Genomic DNA, 20935 nt, shown 5'->3' on the forward strand with positions numbered 1-20935 from the left:
TTATTTTTATTTCATTATACTAGTCGCTGGGTTTGATTTCTGTTTGAGAGGAATTTTTTTTTAATTTACAGGAAATCGAATGGTCCGAGTTCCCACTAGCAACTCGCAGGGTCCAAGTACTGTATTCCTGACACCACAACCCAGTAAAGCTTCCCTCCCCTCCATATTTGCGTCCTACACAGCCTACAACACTATGCCTCCATAATAAAATTAATTTGCGCACTCCTTGGAAAAACAAAAAATAGACACACAAAGTAAAAAAAAAAAAAAAAAAAAAAATCTTGAAAAACATGGACACATTGCTAAGGTTTAAGGAAGGTTTTCATTTCATGCTTCATCCTCTTCCCTCCGCAGAGGCATAAACTCTCTCTCTCTCTCTCTCTCTGAGAATGACGGTGGCAGCTTTCTTCCCCAGTCCTCAGCTTCAGAACACTGCCGCAACTGCCACCAGGGCAACCCCATCTCACAGAAAATCCCAACATCAACAACCTCATCATCAAAATCTTCACTTTCTGTTCATCCCCGCTCCCACTTTCCTCTCATCACTACCTTCTTCTTCGTCTTCTTCTTCTTTTCCACTCACTATCAAGTCCTCTTCTAGCTCTACCTCAAGAACACAGCAATTCCATGTTGTATCAGATTCAATCCACAACAATGTCATTCAAGACCTTGAGGAATCCCTCACCAATTCCCACTCACACCTCAATGGTGTTCGACAATTGGACCACCCTAACCAACCCTCCAAGATATTCATCCGTGACCCACCTTGGATTTCCTCCATCTTCCTCAAAGGTCTCTGCAAGAATACCAACCTAGAATTCAAGCTTCTGTTCAAGGAAATTGAGAAGAACAAGTACAATTTGCTCAGGAGGAGGCAGATTCAAGCTGAAACCGAAGCTTGGGAGAGGATGGTGGAGGAGTACAGGGAGCTAGAGAGGGTGATGTGTGAGAAGAATTTAGCTCCTAATTTGCCTCACGTGAAAGCATTGTTTTTGGGGTGGTTTGAGCCTCTGAAGGAAGCTATAGAGGCTGAGCAGAAGTCACAGAAGACTAAAAAGCACAAGACGGCGTTTGCGCCGCACATTGAGTCCTTGCCGGCGGCGAAAATGGCGGTTATTGTTATGCACAAGATGATGGGATTGGTTGCCATGGAGCATCATCAGGCAGGGTGTGTTGTGCTTGTTAATGCTGCTGTTCAGATTGGTATGGCTATAGAACAAGAGGTAAATTATGCAAAAGTCTCTCCTTTTTTTAATTAGTGGAGTTATGTGCTGATATTATCCATTGCAGGAAGGGTTCATTATGGTAATTAAATCATTAGTTTCTGTTGTAATGTAGCTTTCAATTTCATACTATATGCTGTTCCACTTCTTCTGTAATAATATATGCTGTTATTATCTTATTGTATTTCAGGTTAGGGTCCAAAAGTTCATGGAAAAAACCAGAAGTCACCAGCGCAAGAAAACGGAGGCTGATACCGAAGATGATATGAATGATGATAAACCAAAACTAATGAAACATATAAATGGTTTGATTAAAAAAAGAAGATTGAGGTCAGTGCAGAAGCTGTTGAAGAAAGAAGATTTTGTCCCCTGGGGTCGTGATACCCAGGCTAAGGTAGGCTTGAATGTAGATAAATAATTTGCTTCATCTTATACTGTTTTAAATTGGAAGTTAACTCTTTGAAACTGTGCAGCTGGGAAGTCGATTAATCGATATGTTAATTGGGACAGCATATGTACACATTCCAGTTAGCCAGTCTGCTGATACTCCTCCAGATTTTCGACCGGCATTCAGGCATAGATTTAAAGCCATTTCAAAGAATCCAGGGTGAGATTTCCCCTTTTCTTTTTCCTTCCTGGAATTAGATCAATGTAGTAATTGCTTTAGGTTGTTGACCCCTTGCTACTAAATGACACTGTCTGAAAATTAATGGTTGTAGTTTAGATATTTTAAACTGTAAACAACAATGTCTCAAGATTAATACAAAGTATTAATATAGGTGCACTGATTGCACTCTTGCAAAAACTATCTCACATTTTTATTGTTATTCAAATAACTTTTTTGTACTTGTAGGGAAAAGATTTTGAAGAATTATGGCATTATAGAATGTGATCCGTTAGTCCTTGCTGGGCTTGATAAATCTGTAAGTTGACAATTGCTGGCTATTTTGTTATTTTCAGATCTGTTTGCTTTTAAGCATCCCATTGCTCTTTTGTCAGTATTTAAAATACTGATAATCCTTTCATTATAAAATTGAAAAGCATGCTTACTTTAATGGCTAACTAGTGCATTCTCGTGTGCAGGCTCATCACATGTTAATGCCTTACATGCCAATGTTAATACCTCCGAAAAAGTGGAAGGGGTAAGACACATGGATTAGTCCTATTAATATTGCATGTTGAAAAGCCTGCATTTGGTTACAATTCATGTGGCTATACTATTGGTTGTTCTATAGAACCCTTATATATATAAAGAAGAAAAGAATGAGAGAGGAGGCCAAATAATCCGAATCAATGAATAAACTTTCAGCTATTTCTCTTGAGTATGGTATCTAACTTGAGTGCGGGAAAAAATATTGAAGTACGAAGGGGTGTGAATTCATATTTTCTCCCATAATCCTTAATGTCTTAGCTGCTACTCTCTTGCATGTTTGTGCATTCTAATATGCTACAATTCTCATTTCAGTTATGAAAAGGGTGGGCACTTGTTCTTGCCATCTTATATCATGCGTACTCATGGATCGAAGAAGCAGCAAGACACAATGAAGAATGTTAAAAGGACACAAATGCAGAAGGTTTTTGAGGTATTTTGTGCAACTTTTCATTTACCTTTTATCATTGCCTAGAAAGGGATGCAACGATGTTCCATAGAAAATAGGACCCAGTACATGTTGATGTATTGTTATTATTTATGTCAAACCATTGCACAGGAGCTTGAAGCAAAACATTAAAGTCTAGTTTCAGTGCAGTTGAGTTTCTTTATATCAAATATCATTATGAACTATGAAGTGTGAACTTTCTCATAAATTTCAAATTTGGATATTTTTAGTCTGGCACGTATTCTTATTTAAGGCATCATTCTCTTAATTTTTTCCTGTTAAATGACTGAATTATTTTGGCACTATTGCTTCTTGCTTTTTTGGTCTGAATTTGTTTATATGCACCTGATATGAAATTTTGAACTCTCCTGCTTTTTGATAATATATTTGCAGGCATTGGATGTACTTGGCAGCACCAAATGGCGAATAAATAGAAGAATACTTGCTGTTGTGGAGGCTGTCTGGGCTGGAGGAGGCAACACTGCAGGCCTGATTGATCGGAAAGATGTAAGCATAAACTGATGAAAAACTTTTGAAGATATAAGGAAGATAAATATTGAAGATTTCATCTAAGATATTTCCTCTGTTCATCTGTTGCTTAAATTAGACTGTAAAGGGTGTTTTAGATATATTAATTAAATTTGTTTACTTCTATGTTTCCATCTATTCTCATAAAGCTGAGTTTTTCTAAATTAGCCATTACTATGTAATTAATCTTGCCTATATTCCTACTTTGACTTGTAGGTTCCTATACCAGCAAGGCCACCTCTAGATGATCCAAAACAAATTCAGGAGTGGAAATGGAATGTAATGAAAGCAAAGAAAATTAATGCAGAGAGGCACTCTCTGAGATGTGACACTGAACTCAAGCTTTCTGTAAGATCTTCCATCAATTGTCAAATATCATTTTATGTTCTGTTTGAATTGCTGAAAATCCCAATTTTATTTATTTATCTATTTTCATCAAGAAGATTTTGGTCCATGTAACTTCCATTTGATGTTTATATGGGTTCCATACTTCCATTTGATCAGGAGTGACATAAATCTCATATAGGTCCAGTATAATCTTATTCAAATCTATCCAATTTTTGTTTATGGGATAGGATTATATGCTTGATGTCTAGTTGGTGTAAAACTCGTTATCTTTTTAGAGGACTTTCCTCTCAACCATGTTGAGATTGGTAAGTTACACTTGATAGATAGCTTTTTATTTTGTTTGTTTTACCCTCTTGTAAGGAGCCTCCTATATTGTACTATTCTTCTCTCCATCTTATTAATGTTCTTCTATAACAAATGGCTATCCCATTTTTCCTAAGATTAAAGATGATTCGAAATTTACTGTAAAAGTACTTATGAAACAGGTGGCTCGAAAAATGAAAGATGAGGAAGGCTTTTATTATCCTCACAATCTTGACTTCCGTGGCAGAGCATATCCGATGCATTCTCATTTGAATCATTTAAGTTGTGATCTGTGTCGAGGATTACTTGAGTTTGCTGAAGGGAAGCCTTTGGGGAAGTCTGGACTACAATGGCTAAAAATACACTTGGCAAATTTGTATGCAGGTGGTGTGGAAAAACTGTCTTATGATGGTCGACTAACTTTTGTAGAGAATCATCTTCACGATATATTTGACTCTGCTGATAACCCCGTTAACGGAAATCGTTGGTGGTTAATGGCTGAGGATCCTTTCCAGTGCCTCGCTACTTGTATTAATCTATCAGAAGCCTTAAGAAGCTCGTCTCCAAGTTCTTTTATATCTCATCTGCCAATTCATCAGGTAAATCTGTAAAATGCTTCATTGGAAGCCTTAGATCTTGGAAGTGAAAATTTTCTTATAACTTTTGTAGAGTTCTTTCACAAGTAGCCAAATTTACTCCTTGCTTGCCTGTAGTTATAGTTTATAGTCCTATGATACAGAGGGATTTTTCTAGATCTTGAGTGAAACTTGTAATATCTAAGCAGTAACATATGATCAAAGGAAAAACCTAAATCAACAGGAACTTGAAAGTTGGTATTGTAAATCGTAACACTAGAAACGACACTATGATAAATTCTGTATGTTGCAAATCTCTCTATATATTTAGTCATCTTTTGACTAAGTTGCTTTTTCCCCCTTCATCTAATACCAAAGAAATGTTGGTAACCCTTCTGTGATGAATTTTCAGGATGGCTCCTGTAATGGCTTGCAGCATTATGCAGCTTTGGGAAGAGATACTGTAGGTTATCTTAAACCGTATTTTTTCAAATTTGCAATCTCTTACTGCTCTTTATGTAATGTTTATTTTATTTATTTGATTTTTATACTTCCTGGGTCTAGGGATTATTTGAGTATATCTTGATCTTTATATAACTATTTTCTTTGAGGTTGCTGCATTTGGAAATGACAACATATGATTAGAAACTTTATAATAGTTATATTTTTACTGCAATTGAAATGTTTTGTTAACATAAAGTCATATTCTAAAGTGCGGACCAAACCCCTCTTATCTGTACTTATATGAACAATCTGCGCTCCCTTTGGTAGGAAGACTGAAAATACTTCCTCAACAAGGATAGTTAAAGCTGTGTGATATTTTGTAATACTCATTGTTGGTGTAAAGTTCAGTGGTGTCTGTTAATCTCATTTGAATGGAATAATGTGATTTGTTAGATGGAAGCTGCTGCAGTTAACTTGGTTGCTAAAGAGAAACCTGCTGATGTTTACTCAGAGATTGCTGTTAGGTATGTCTTGCATTCAAATCCTTTCTTTGGTGCTACATTATTTGGGGCTTAAAACTTCTCACCTGGTTATGATACTGGCTTGCTGAATACAAAACGAATTGCTATATATTCCTGCATATAGATTAGGACATCATCTGGTTTATCATTTGGATAGTTACTTTTGAAAAATCTGGTACCTCTTGATCATGACCTACTTGCTTTTTATATTGTGACACAAAATTTTACCCCATCATAGTTGGTGCACAGTATATTCTCAACTAAGCCAAAACACATGAATTGTATTGTCACTTGGGATGTCTATACGTGGGCAGGGTTCATGACATTATGAGAAGGGACTGCAAAAAAGACCCAAGTACCTATCCAAATGCTCTGCTAGCAAAGGTTTTAATTGATCAGGTCAATGTCTATTTTAAATTTTCAAAACTCTGTTTAATGAAACAAAATCGATACTTTCAGTTGGCTATGATATCTTTGTTCTTCTATCTTACTCAACTTTTGGAACCTTTCAGATTGATAGAAAACTAGTCAAACAGACAGTAATGACTTCAGTTTATGGTGTTACTTTTGTTGGGGCACGAGAGCAAATAAAAAGAAGATTAGAGGAGAAAGGCCTTATTACTGATGACAAACTTCTATTTGCTGCAGCTTGCTATGCTGCTAAAGTAAGTATCAGCTTCCTTACATGATTCCCCGCTGACATGTGTAATAGTACGGAAAATGTTTGATACCCATCGATATAGGGGATTCTTGTGCATGTAACTAGTGATTTCGTGTACATAATTGGGGAATTGGGTGATTGTGATTTGTAAGTGATGATGCTGTCACTCATTGGGAATCCTTGTTCAAAGAAGAGTGAAATTCAGGTACATAATTAGGGAATCAGATGACAACATTATCACTACCCCCAGTCACCTGATTTTCCAGTTATAAAACATGTTTAGTTATTTTCACACAAATCCCTTAAGTCAATGAACATGCAAAGCATGTGTCCAAACAACACAACACCTTCCTTGATAAGGTGAATTCAAGATGGAGTCTGGTGTTTCACAATATAGCATATTTTGTTGACTATCCAAATGCTCAATCATTAACGGATTTGGCTTGTTCCATTCTAGCTGTATTACATGATTAAAAATACATTTTAACAAAGATGCAATATGCTTCTGTTGTTACATTTAGTTGCTCTTATGATTTCCACAGGTGACATTGAAGGCCCTTGAAGAAATTTTTGGAGCAGCACGTGATATTATGGGATGGCTTGGTGATTGTGCAAAAGTTAGTTCTCATTTCAACTTCAGCTGATACTTATTACAATATTTGAAATATCTCATAAAATTTCTTAATGACATGAGCTTATCAAAAGAGATTTAAGCATAAATAGGTTAGGTATAGACATGATTCATGACGGGGCAATGATATAATTGAGCCTATCTACTGGGATAAAGCTTTGTTGTTGTTCTTATTGTTATGTCTTAGAATACCAGGGTCTATTTAGTAATAGTAAGGGTGTAAAATGGACAGGTTGGGTTTCACCATATCTAATTCAGACCAATTTTATGAATCCAGACTCAACTTGATGATGACGTTAATTATTCATTAGTTTATCCTCTTTCTTTTCCTTCTTAGCCAACAATACTGACAATCCCTAGTGTCTTTGCGGCTTAAATATGAAGAAATATGTGTGTGTGTGTGTATTCCTGCTGCTGCTTTTATTTTTTTCCCTTTGTCTCTCTCCATTAATGGTGTGTTCTCAAACTTTGTCAAGGTGATTGCTTCAGAAAATGAAGCCGTTCGCTGGACCACTCCTCTTGGTCTTCCGGTTGTACAACCATACTGTAGAAATGAACGTCATCTGGTAAGCATTATATATACAAATGTATTTTTCCTTCCAGTTATTATATAGGGTTTAATATACTTAATAGTGAGAGATAAAAACAACATACTAAATGTAAAAGGTAAGGTACTAAGCAACTATATTTAAAAGGATACAACACACCCTAAAATTTCAAATATTTAGAGTTCTTTTACAATCACAATTACGAAGTGTGTGAATAACTTTAAATTCCTGGTGTGAGACTTCAGTAGGAGTTAGTTACCTACACGGTATGCAATAATTTTGAAGTGGCTGCTATAGTACTTAAATATACTAGAAATTATTTGGGTATCCAATCGCCTGATATTTCCTCATAAATGTCAAAGACCAGCGTAATATTTTGCTCTGTGCTAAGTTCATGGCAGTGGCAGTAAATTCCCGTAATTGGTGCTAATTGTCATATGACTGACTTGAATTAGAAAATATAAAACTCAACTTCCCTGACCTTGAAGCAGCAAAATAATGAACCTCTCTGTTTACTGCAGGTCAGAACATCTCTTCAGATATTGGCTTTGAAGCGGGAGGGCAACACGGTATATTTTATCAATTTTCTTTATATATGTAATGTTTCATCTTCCCTTTCTTTCTGAGTCATTTTCATTATTTGAACTTTTCATGTTCTAGGTCGATGCCAAGAAACAGAGAACTGCATTTCCTCCAAATTTTGTACATTCACTTGATGGTTCACACATGATGATGACTGCTCTTGCCTGCAGGGATGCTGGCTTATGCTTTGCAGGTCTCCAACAATTCATAAACTTGTGCAAACTTCTATCCATACTCATATTATACCCAATATTAGTTTTGTTGTTGTTATTGGTGGTGATAGTAGTGGTAACTGGTAAGCACTGTGAAGTTTTAAGTGCAATAGAATTGTCCATTTTTTATAGGCTCCATCGATTTTGATGGAAGAGTTAGGCTCAACTAATTTAAGGTTGTGATTGACTATCACGATCCGAATGGAAGGAGCAGTTTGTGTTGAGTCCTACTTATCTCCATATAACCCATTTGTTGAATATTGTATATTTTAGTGGCAGGAAAATCTATTGAATTATTATTATTATTATTTTGCTTGTATTTGGCTCTTGAATTTCTGAGATAAATATGTATGCAGGTGTTCATGACTCGTTTTGGACACATGCATGTGATGTGGAGAACATGAGTCAGATTCTGAGAGAAAAATTTGTGGAGCTTTATGACATGCCGATACTTGAAAATGTAGGTTATTGATGCTCCATGAGAAATTTGGGTTTATCATGTAGGAATAATGATTGGGCGAAGGTTATCCTTAATATCTTGCAATATCAGACATGAAAGTTCCTAGTAGCCATGGAAGAAGAAAAATGATAGTTTAGGCTTACATTTGTTCCCTTACCCTGTAAGGCGGAATACTAAAGCCAGTTTTGATTTGTTGACAGTTGCTAGAAGACTTCCAGACAACATACCCAGGATTAGTTTTTCCTCCATTGCCAGAGAGAGGTGATTTTGACTTGCGAAAGGTTCTCGATTCTCCATACTTCTTCAACTGAGCTTCTCTACACAGGCAACAACAAAAAGATTCGGTTGAAAGCATTTCTCCGTCGTATCTAATGCGGAATCATTCAGAGGCTGGAGCTTAACTTATCCTGTAGCGGAAGTAGTGATTTCAAAGAACGACCCAAGGAGATGCTTATGGGGAAGGAGAGGCAGGAAGGAAGGAAAAAAAGGTTCTGAATGATTTGTTTTGGGAAGTCTCTTGCTGCTAGGATTCTTAGACTTGGTGATCCAGTTAACACAAGGCAACTTTAGGAGCTCTAATCATCTCTCAGATTCGTTATCAACAAGCAGCAAAGGAAATTCTCCGCGGAATTTTAACGTTGGCGATTTCCATGAATTGGGTTGCTGGCTTGCTGGTTGCTAGGTTCCAATGGTGGCAAACTCTGGCACTTTCAGAGCCATAGCTAACCAACCCTTTCTCTCTCTCATGTATTATATAATGTATGAATAGAAATGAATAGATGTATACTAGATCGAAGGAAAGGTCATTAGGGTAGAAACATGCTGTTATTTGTGATCTGTACATAGATTTATTCATTTTCATTGTGAAATAAATTGAGAAACGTTTGAGAAAGGACAATGGGGGGTTCATGGCTGTTACCTGAGCTTTAATTTAGAAGAGAATACCCTGTTAATTTTCATTTCCAATTCCTAATTATGGTGCAGTTACATTTGGCTCTTTGATATTTTATCTACTTCACTTTGATGAATTGTCAAATTTTAAACAAATTAAACATGAATAAAAGTTATTAATAGTTTATCATTGACTAACAAAATATTAATTGTTATCATTTTTATAGATCTCAAAGCATGTATATTTTATTGATCTTGTTACAATGATAAGATTTGCTTGACTTCAAAGATCACAGACACAAATATTACAGTCTCTTAATTTCTATGGATAAATGAGTACACATCTGTTATAGTGGTATGAGAAGTTATTCATTGGATAAGAAATCCCTAGTTGGAAAATTGAAAATAAATTGCCAAATGATCATTCCAAGAGGCACTAATTTTGAGATACATATTTTAGGAGTCACTGACAAGCTGAAGAGTGGGCATGGAGGTTCCAGCTATGAAGGCTTTGAAGAGTGAAAGAGCAAGTTTTGGTCTATGCAAAGGAACTTCATGTCCTGCTCCCCTTACTGCCACAAAGGTGAGTCCATCATATTCTTGTGTCCACCCTCCCACCTGTTTTTTTTATATCAGATTCACACTCCACTCAACAAAGTCAATATCTGCCTATGAATTGCAAGACTAAAAACTCGACTGCACTTACCTGCCCTTCGTCGTACCATGGACGCCAAGGGCTAACTGTCGGAAGCTTAAGAGCATCTATACTATACCGAGTAGATGTCACCGGGAGTACTGAATCTGTGTCACCACTGAAAAGGGAAACAATAAATATATAAGCTAAGGAGAAGAAATGAAAGGATGTTTATCACTTTCAAGCATATTGGATTTCCACAGCTAGCAGCTTCCTTCAAGAAATTATATGAATTCACAAATGGAACACATTTAGACAGTGACATTCACAGTCTCTTCATAACATTTCGACACATGTTAAACACCAAATAAAAGCAACATCAAGGATATTGGATAGTAAGGCTAACCTGAACATCCATATCCTCAGTCCTGAACCAATAAGTTCATGATAAACATCGAGCACCGTACTTGGAGAGTCCTTCCAGTTGATATTTATAGTTTCACTGGAAAGCATGGGAGAGCTGAGGCTTCTGAGCTATTAAATTTGGTAACATATAGCGGACATAAAGAAGATGCTTCATTGTATTACCTGCAGGTTTCCCATTTACTAGGCTTGTGATCTTGATCAACATGAAGTGCCTTTTGGACCTCAGGTAGATTGAAGTAAGCAGTAGAGTGCTTCTCAGTGCAAGGATCATACCCTTCATTGAGTCTACCAAATCTCTATGAACTCAATATATTAATTAATAAGGATCTATGTTTGAACTCCACAACATATGAAGGTCCAAAAAAGTGAAAACCACTTAATATTTTTATAAAGGCATACTCACATGCTTTCTTCTTAGCAGTTGCTTTGTCTGGCTAACATTACCAGGGCACAGAGAAGTAAAGATACTGTAAGGGTCAATATTGCCAAGCTCTACATCGGCATTTTCAAAAGCCTGATTGCAAGAATTTGAGGGATGTATGAACGACTCGGAATCACATTGGTTCAATAGTTTGTATGTTTGATCAGAAATCAAACCACTTGCCCACATAAACTGAGCAACCCCCAAATGGTCATGGAAATCATCAGTAAGAGCATTTCCAACCTGCATCACAAACACAGTGGTTACATTTTGTGATGACAACTCAACAAGCAACAAGAGGTAATAGAGTCTATACCAAGTATCCTTTCAGATTTATAGCATTTTTCTTTGTTTCCGAGTTGTACTTCAAGATAGCTTGGCTAAGTTGAGGAACATAATGCCCTGAAACAAAGGATCTACTTTTGACATGTCCTCCAAAAATATATCAAGATAAAAGCTAATATCTATCTAAAATGAAAACAAAAAGAAAACAGAATTATTAACTTCAAATGCTTTAGCTTGTCACTGTATTGTTTACCTGCATAGCTCTCGCCGGCGATAAAGAAGTCCCTTCCTTTATATTGGGGGAAACGCTCAAACCACTTCAATAAGAATGTTAGAGAGTCCTCAGCTGTGCATAAAGTTTTATTAGTGTGTGCCACTCCATGATATGTGATTCAAAGCAGAAGGATGAAGGATGAGGTAATAAATGCTCAAAGTTATTACCAGTCCTCTTGTCGCCATTGTTAAGAATGTCAGATGAAGTGTTTGAATATGAAAATCCAACTCCAACAGGAGAATCAAGAAAAAGAACGTTGGCAACTACAAGTACAAACATGACAAGCATAAGAAAGATTGATATAGCAATGATTTCAATGGAAAGAGACATCATTATATATTAGAGAGCAAGGAGAATCTTCCATAGGAAACAAAACAATGTAGAAAAGGAAAGAGGGTAGTAACTAAATGGTGATTCTGATTCACCTTGGTTCCAAGAGTAAGGATTCAGATAAAGTGTGTTTCCATCTGGATTTATATGAAAGGGGCCAATTTCTTCTGCCTCACCAAAAGCAATGGATGAACATCCAGGCCCTACACAAAATGTTTCACTTCATATCAATCCCTTGCATACAAATATGAAATCCTCTATGAATGATAAAACTCTATCATATTAGTAATAGTACCTCCATTGAGCCATAAGAGAAGGGGTTTGGTTTGAGGGTCCTGATCAGCCTCCATGAACCAGTAAAAGAGGGCCCTTCCAGCTTCCTCGTTAACAGTGACATAGCCAGAATAGTGTTGGAACTTGATAGCAAAAGATTGACCTGGTAGCTTTCCAACCTTGTCTAGCTTTTGCTGCACAAAGGGAGAACATGTAACAGTAATGGCCATGGCCCCAACAACAAGAGTTGTCAAGGTTATCACTTGAGACCACCCCATTTTCGAAGATGCTGTGAATGAGTAATACTCGTGGCTTGTGAAGAATTTATGTTACACTAGGAAAGGAAGCGAGTGAGGTGATGAAAGAATCAATTATTGCTGTTAATGTCAGATAAAATCATCAATTAAACTTAGAGTAAAGAATAAATAGGTCACTAACCTTTTGTCCTGCGGACATTTTTGTTTCTGTTTCTGACTATTGAAAAATACTTTTAAGTCCCTGACATTCACAAAATTTGGACGGATCAGTCCCTGACGGAGGCATTTGGACGGATTAGTCCCTGACGGAGGCATTTGGACGGAGGGACTGATCCGTCCAAGTTTTGTGAAGGTCAGGGACTTAAAAGTATTTTTCAATGGTTATGGACGAAAATGTCTGCGGGATAAAAGGTCAGAGACCTATTTGTCATTTTCTCTTAAACTTATTTAGGTTTAATTACTCTACGAATTTCTATAATTTTACCGAATTTTTAATTAGATTTTTATTTTTTATTTTTTTAATTAGGTCTCTCTACAATATCAGATTGTGTAACTATGTCTCTACTGTAACAAAAATGTTGGATTTGACAGAATATTCTGTTTAATAAAAATGTTGGATTTAACAGAATATTCTGTTTAACTATATAGAATATCAAGTGTGAGGCATATTCATTTTGTTTAACAGAATATTCTATTAATTTCAACGTTTTTGTCACGTCAGGGACTTAATTACAAATTCTAATATGGTATAGGAACTCAATCGAAAAAAAAAAATATAAGGATCTAATTGAAAATTAAGAAAAACTATAAGAACTAACAAAATAATTAAACCGCTTATTTAAGTTGGTTTATTGTATATTACTAACATCAATTAATGTAAAAAGCCAAAACAAACAAACTCTCTAGGTTACTGTTTTTCTATATTAAAAATTTGAATTTCGTTTTGTGTATGTAACAACCATTATTAGTGATAAATTCTTATATGGAGTTTTAATTCATAACAAATTAGTCGTGTCTACCATGTTGGGGGTACAACAACAACAACAAAGTCTTATCCCACTAGTTAGAGTCGACTACATGGATCAAATGACGTCATTGAGCTTCATCATTATCATGTCTACTGAGACACTGTTTACATGTAAATCTCGTTTGACCATCTCATGAATAGTTTTCCTCTATCTTTCACCCGTTATCCATCTTCTATCTTATCTACTTATACTATATACCTGAGTACGTAGCCGATTCCAAATTTAAATAAAGGATGAGAGTTGTGTTAGGCTTTCAACAACCAATAAAAAAAATTAGTCGAATCTTCGTTACATGGATCACAGATATGTTAGGAGATAGTGTAGTAAAAAAAAAAAAAAGTCAAAACTCGAAAGGGAAGGTTTCTATTACTTTGCATTATCATCACGTGGTGCAACGTTATTCACATATTCTATTCTATCCAATTGAATTCATCAAAATGGTGATGCACATCACGTGATGCGCGTGTTGTTATATACCATTGAGTAAAGCAAAAGCATAATAATACTGTCACCAACCTACCAATTCATTTCCTTCCCCTAACCTCTTAAATCTTCACTGTTTATTATTATTTCTAGGGGATATCATTGTTAATATAATAATTTCATTACACTTATTATTATTTATTTATTTATTTAAATCAAATCGTAATATTATTATATAAAAAAAAGTTTGCACAAATCTTATTTTCTCGGTTTCAGCCTTTTTTATTTTGGCTTCTGGTTCTGACTCACTTTCAGTATTTTGATCCAGAAAAGAAAGTAGATATTATTTTAGTAAGATCACCTTTTTGGGCCTCAGGCCCAATAATATAAAACTGAATTAGCCCATTAGAAATATTAACCAAGTAGCCCAAATTTTCCTACTCTTTTTTGGATTAGGAAATAGCAAATAGCCTGAAAAGGCTCCACCCACAAACAAAAAAGAAGATTGACCCAAAAAAAAAAAAAGAAGAAAGAAGAAATTATTCTATTCAACAAGATAAATTTTATCTAATTTATACTATAGTTCTAATTTTTTTTATCTCTTAAAAAAAATAAAACTTAACAACAATTAAAAAAAGCTGCTGGCTACTAAATAATAATGGTAATCCTCTTTTAGGTGTGTGTGCCTTTCTCCTACAAAACATTTCACAGAGCTAATTTCAGCAGAGATAAAATGCAAGTTCCAAATGTAATGAATGCAATCAATACATAGAGTGTTGCAGTGTAATTAATAAGCAATGAATCTCTGTCAATCTAACCGTACTTATCCAAAAGATTCCGTTTCAATTACACAGAAACCATGTGAGTTGCAACATATACAATTATATATTGGTTTAATTATTCTATTAGTCCTGTAGTTTCGTGAAATTTTTAACTAAGTCTCTATACTTTTTTTTTTTAATTGGGTCTCTGTATTAACCCTTTTTTTCAATTAAGTCCCTCTTAGTAATAATTGACTTAATTTTATAGAGACCCAACTAAAAAAAAATTAGTATAAAGACCTAATAAAAGGAAAAAAAGGTATAGAGACCCAATTAAAAAAAAAATGGTACAAAAACTCAATTAAAAAAAAAGTATAAAAACCTAATTAAAAATTTCGCAAAACTATAAAGACCAATAGAATAATTAAACTTTATATATTCTACCAATTTACCTTTTTATTGAGATATATGCCTCTCTTTGCACTTGCTAGAACTTACTAGTTACTAGTATGTTTTTAAAAAATAATATTTGAAAAATAAAAAAAATAATACAAACAGTCCAAATTTATTTTATTTAATATTTATTAATTATTACTAAAATTAATAAATATTAAATAAAATAAATTTAAATTATTTTGACTGATTTTTTATTGTCTCTTTAGTATTTCGAATGTATAAAATAGATGCATACATGTGTGGTGGTGGTCCTTCTTACTCTCACCCTTTAAGGTGAGACATCACTGTCTCATATGGTTAGACCCCATGTGATTTGCCATGACCCTTGATCCTCATTCCATTAGGGCCTCACACCCTAAATATGTTGCATTTGGACACAATTGCAAATACAATTCAATGTCTCCTTTAAGTGTTTCTAGGGGGTGAGCACGGGTAACAGGTATCCAATGACTCGTTCAAATCCGAACCGAAATAATTAAATTAGTTATGGAATCAATGGGTAATCGGTCCAATTCGAATTAAACCGATGACCTTTGTTGACAATTGATTCGGGTATCAATTTTGGGGGTGAAGAATCCGAACCAATTCGCGAACCCGATCATATATTAATTAAATAAAAAAGTTAAAAATATATAGCTTTTCTATTAGACAATGATTATTCACTATTAATATGTTTGGATTTTAATGAGTTTAATTTTTAATGTATTTAGTGTTTAACATGTTTGGATTATTTCTATTGATGTTACATATTTATTGTACTTGTTGAATTTTTAAGATAAATTTAGTTTTTTTATGAATTTCAAAGTCAACGGATGCCCAATTACCCGAACCGAACCAATCCGTTCTTAATTGGTTTGGTTTGGTTCGGGTACATGTACAAAAATCGCAAATCCGAACCAATTATATTTTGACCGATTCAGTTCTAATTTTACCATAAACCTGAATCAAACCGATCCGTGCTCACCCCTAAGTGTTTCTCCTCCTAGTTTTTGGTTTTGTCATTTTTTTAATAAACAAAATAAAACCAATTTTAAAGGTGTAAATTTATGTCTTTAAATAATTTTTTAAATAATAAATTAAAATTTTATTATTTATATTAATATTATAATATACAATTAATTATTTGTGTAAACAAATTATATTGAAAATATATAAAAATTAAATTCTTAAAAGAATTAGATAATTTGAAATCTTGTTTGAGGTTTTGTGATGCCATGCATGACTTCGATATTAATATAGGTACATGATATAAGTTGTTGTTGTTTTATGCAACAGAAAACTAATTAGAAAAAAAAATTGAGAATCAAACTTTAGGATAAGTTTGCATGGAGATTAATGGGATAAGATTATACGGCACAATGGCATATGCGGCTTCAAATAAACATATTGAAGCGTTTATGATAAAAAAAAATTATGTACATTAAAAATAAATCATTAAATTAATTATTATGTATTTTTGTATAAATATATATTATTTAATTTATTTTAAATATATATTTTATATTTTAATATATATATTATATGTTAATAATTGATTTGGTAATTAATTTTTAATATATAAAGTAGTATTATTATTTTTAATATAACGAGGAATTATGATTACTTCCCTAATGCATATGTGAGGCCACATGCCATCGTGTATATAATTCGTTGAAGTGTTTTTTGTTTTGTTCTTTTTTTGGCCTTTTTCTAAAGAAAAGAATTACATTTTGAGAAAATATTTGTTAGGGTAGGTGGATGAAGATATCTGTCTGCTAAGGGATTTTTAAAAACATTAAAAAATGCAAACGTGTATGGTTGTTAAAATCGTGATATGAAGTCAGCAACCTTATTATATAGTTAATTAATACATACACAATCACATGGTTTAATTAATCATTAATTACTTTTGAGAACAAGGGAGAAAAAAACAGAGATAGTAATAACAATAATAATAATTTAAAAAAAAATAAATAGATCTCTATTTTTGAAATTCGAAAATAAATAATTTTTTAATTAATTGAAAAAATAAAAGTTAGATAAAGATAAATAAATCTTTTATTTAGATATCTTGCATTTAAAAAAATAAAAATTATTTTTATATTTTTAATTAATTTTTTATTATTTATCTTTGAATTAAAAAATTATGAATATATTTATCATTTTTATATAATTTACATGCATAATTAATCATATAATATTGTTAAATAAACAAAAAAATTAACTATATTATTCATTAATTCAAAACTCATAAACGTTTCATTTTATTTCAAACATGGTCAATTCATTATAAATCAAGAACTTTAGCTGAATTTGTTTTTTTTTTTTATTTTTTTTGTGACTAAATAGAAAAGAAAAAAAAAGAGACAAAATCAAATTAATTGGCTAGAATCATATTTAAATCTATTAGATGTTGAAACTCACTCCATGATTGGCTCCAATTCGAGTGAATGTCCGCGACAGAAGCAGCTGCTTTAGCCATACAATCTACAACACTATTTACAGTCCTCTGAATTAAAAGAATAGAGGCTCTCCAATTCCAATTCATAACCTCCTGTATATGCTTTGCCAAATTCCATTTCGGAATATCCTTACCAAGCATTCTTTGGTTTACCAAGAAAAGAGCTTCTAAACAGTCTGTTTCACAAATAACCTCACGAAATCCACTCTCCCAAGCAAGAAGTAAACCTCTCTAAATTGCATACAATTCAGCAAAAAGAACACTGCACACTTTGACTTTCCCAGTGCAACCTTTCAACCAACATCCATCAGGATTGCAAATGATACAACCAAAACCAGCATAGCCAGAAGGAGCAAACCAACTAGCATCACAATTCAATTTAACAGAATGAACTAGAGGTGAAACCCAATGCAAACAAAGTGAAGGAGGAGACAGAGATTGATGCATAGCAAAAATAGTGTGAAACTCCCTTAACTACGAATCAAACTCACCACTTTACTAGCACTCCATGAATCATCTATATTAAATAAGTCATGATTCCTGCTTCTCCAAATCCACCAGATGGTCGAAAAGAAAAGAAAAACATCTCCACTCCTTGCACCTCTGTAGAGCCAATCATGTAAATTCGAGTTATCTGAATACAGGCCTAAAAGGTTTCAGACCTCCTTGGCACTAGGGCACTCCCGAAGACAATGAAGAATGGATTCAGAACCATTCTGACACCGATGACAGGTGCTAGATAAAGCTAAACCACGACCCAAACGAAACTCTGCAGTAGGAATAGCATTATGAAGACTGAGCCAAATCAAGAACTTGTACTTCTCATGAATATGCAGTCGCCATACCCACAACCAATTATCATGCTCATTCCAGTCAAACTTTCTTTTGGCTAGCCAACTGTACCCACTCCTAGCTGAGTAGAGTCTAGAAGATGCCACACCCCACAACCAACCCGAACTCTCTCCAGCATTCAAATCTGGATTATAAGCATTCAAACGCTGTTTGACATCTTCTGGAATGATAGATAAAATATCATGGAGATTCCATTGATCATCTTTCCAAACGTCTCTAATAATTAAATCAGAGTCAGATATATGTACAAAAGGGACATCTTGAGCAATTGGGCCCTCAATACTCCAATTGTCAAACCAAAAAGATTAATCAAGTGATCCAACGCACCAAGAGAATGCATCCTTAAGAGCACCAAAAGCTTTTGAGATACTCTTTCAAACATGAGAAGCATTGCAAGGGATAGGGCCATCTAAAACTCTCCCACTTTTCAGATACTTCGTCCTCAATAGAGCAACCCAAGGCTTGTCTTGACAATGAAAAAGTTGCCACACCAATTTACCAAGTAAAGATATATTAACACACGCAGGATCTCTAACACCCAGGCCACCAAATTTTTTTGGAGTGATCACGGTCCTCCAATTAATAAGAGAAAGACCTCTATTATCAACTTGACCCTTCCAAAGGAACTGTCTCATCATAAAAGATAATTTATCGCAAACCCAATTTGGAAAAAAAGATACCTGCATATGATAGACAGGAATGGATGCTGCAACAGAATTGATCAGACAAAGTCTCCCTGCTTTATTTAGAAGCCTTCCTTTCCAATTAGCTAATCTTCCCCTCACCTTTTCAATCATCGAATGAAAAGAAGCCCTACTGGTACGGGAATGATTAAGGTTAACTCTAAGATATCTTCCTAAGTCCAAAACAAAATGTATTGAAGAAACACTAGTAAAAATATCTCTTCTATGAGCAGTCACATTTTTAGAACAAAAAATTTTAGACTTTTCAAGATTCACTTTCATGGCAGATGCCTTGCAAAAAATGTTTGTGTAGTAGGTGTGTAGATATATAATATTTTTTTGAATTTTTTTTCAAATGCAACAGAAATTAGACCTACGTCAACGAATTATAATTCAAATAGTTACCTAAAAATTTTGGATTTGTATCTCACTCTTAATTTAAAAAAAAAAAATTTAGACCTATGCTAGTAGTAAACTGCTTATTCATCTTAAAATTCAATATAAAATAAGAGTCTTCATCCTATTGTACTTTCTTTCAAAATACACACGTTTTCTATATGCTATGTTACACTATAATTATCAAATTTCCATTTTTCAAGGTCTTTTGCCTTGCAACTTGTTCGAAAATGAGGGTTGCCAACATTGACTTTTTAGTGTTTAAGACGTTGACCTCTGAAAGCTGTTAACTTTGCAAACTGATCCTCCGACATACATTAATTAACAGAAATTCTCATATCATAATCTTATCCTTTGTAAACGTTTTTATTTTTTTCAGTTATTTTTAACACGCTATCTATTTACTAAATATGTTATTTTTTTTTTTACCAAAGATATGAGACTCGAACTCGCAACCTCTTAATTGAGTATGGAGAGACTATGCCATTTGAACTATTACTCAAAAAAAAAAATATGTTATTCAACATTCAATAAATCATCATATTTTATCATTTAATTATAAAACAATGTCACAATAATAAATTAGCCAAATCAGATCAACTATTTTGTTTAAACATAACACTAAATAATAAAATATTCATGTAATTTATTGCAATTTTTTTCATGGACAAATAAATAGTCATGTGCCAAAGATTTGGAAGAAGATAGAAAAAGAGAAGTGCCTGTGTATGTGGTATGAGGAATCTGGAATTTGCTTTCAGATCGGGGTACACAAATGATTGGTAATGAAATTTTTTTTTTTTTTTTTTTTTATAACGTATAACTTTTTTATTATTTAACATATTTTTTTGCTTTTTTTTTTTGTTTTAGTTAAAAAATGTATGATATAATAAAAAATTATACTTTATAAAAAATTAAAAAAAAATTTTTTGAGAGTATCGATTCTCTGAATTAACCAAACAAAACCTTTCAATAAAGCGGTAGCAAACTTGGCGAAATTTCCAGGAACTTACTACTATTAATGTTTCTTCATGATTCATGAATATTGAATATTTACTTCTGTGGCCCTGCCACCACTTTATTCTTATTCTTATTATTATGAGCGGCCGAAAAAGAAAAAAGAGATAAAGTTGAAGGAATTTGGATCCTCTAAATTTTAAATTTGTACTTTAGAAGATAAGGTGTGATCTTTTATTTTTGAATGATTTTTTTTATATTTATTTTTAGTTTCACCTATAAAATAAATAGTAAGAGATCACATTTTACTCTCTAAAGTGAAATTCAAATTTTAGAGAATCTAAATTTAAGTTAGAGATAACGTATTTAAACTGCGGAGGGAGACAATTTAGTTGCGCTGGCCATAAGAATTGGTTAAATTTTTTTACATTTTCTTATATTTAATATTTTAAAAGTTTCACATCTTTTGTAAAAGAATTTCAAAGACGGCTAATCTTTAACCATATTTCAATAT

General features: G+C 33.7%; 2 protein-coding genes across 2 annotated transcripts; one reads left to right on the top strand and one right to left on the bottom strand.

Moving 5' to 3' along the window:
* Nucleotides 1-291: 291 nt before the first annotated feature.
* Nucleotides 292-9526, top strand: SCA3 (DNA/RNA polymerases superfamily protein). The gene is made up of 19 exons (XM_088502250.1): nucleotides 292-1223; nucleotides 1414-1617; nucleotides 1697-1830; nucleotides 2077-2146; nucleotides 2307-2365; nucleotides 2689-2806; nucleotides 3215-3328; nucleotides 3566-3697; nucleotides 4183-4599; nucleotides 4988-5038; nucleotides 5473-5543; nucleotides 5855-5939; nucleotides 6053-6205; nucleotides 6744-6818; nucleotides 7309-7398; nucleotides 7902-7949; nucleotides 8041-8155; nucleotides 8531-8634; nucleotides 8835-9526. Exons 1-19 carry the CDS (start codon nucleotides 390-392, stop codon nucleotides 8943-8945), a joined length of 2985 nt encoding a protein of 994 aa, XP_088358376.1. The 5' UTR covers nucleotides 292-389; the 3' UTR covers nucleotides 8946-9526.
* A 217-nt stretch (nucleotides 9527-9743) lies between these two features.
* On the bottom strand, nucleotides 9744-13582 carry SCPL29 (serine carboxypeptidase-like 29). The gene is made up of 11 exons (XM_016344945.3): nucleotides 13257-13582; nucleotides 12191-12606; nucleotides 11991-12098; nucleotides 11733-11828; nucleotides 11545-11637; nucleotides 11323-11408; nucleotides 10989-11249; nucleotides 10748-10881; nucleotides 10566-10661; nucleotides 10232-10337; nucleotides 9744-10143 (listed from the first exon to the last, which is right to left on the bottom strand). The coding sequence occupies exons 2-11, from the start codon at nucleotides 12444-12446 to the stop codon at nucleotides 9982-9984; spliced, it is 1398 nt and encodes a 465-aa protein (XP_016200431.1). The 5' UTR covers nucleotides 12447-12606; nucleotides 13257-13582; the 3' UTR covers nucleotides 9744-9981.
* Nucleotides 13583-20935: the final 7353 nt, after the last annotated feature.

The sequence above is a fragment of the Arachis ipaensis genome, chromosome B1 (genome assembly GCF_059453495.1).
Source record: "Arachis ipaensis isolate K30076 ecotype BB chromosome B1, ASM5945349v1, whole genome shotgun sequence".
Lineage (NCBI taxonomy): Eukaryota > Viridiplantae > Streptophyta > Magnoliopsida > Fabales > Fabaceae > Arachis > Arachis ipaensis.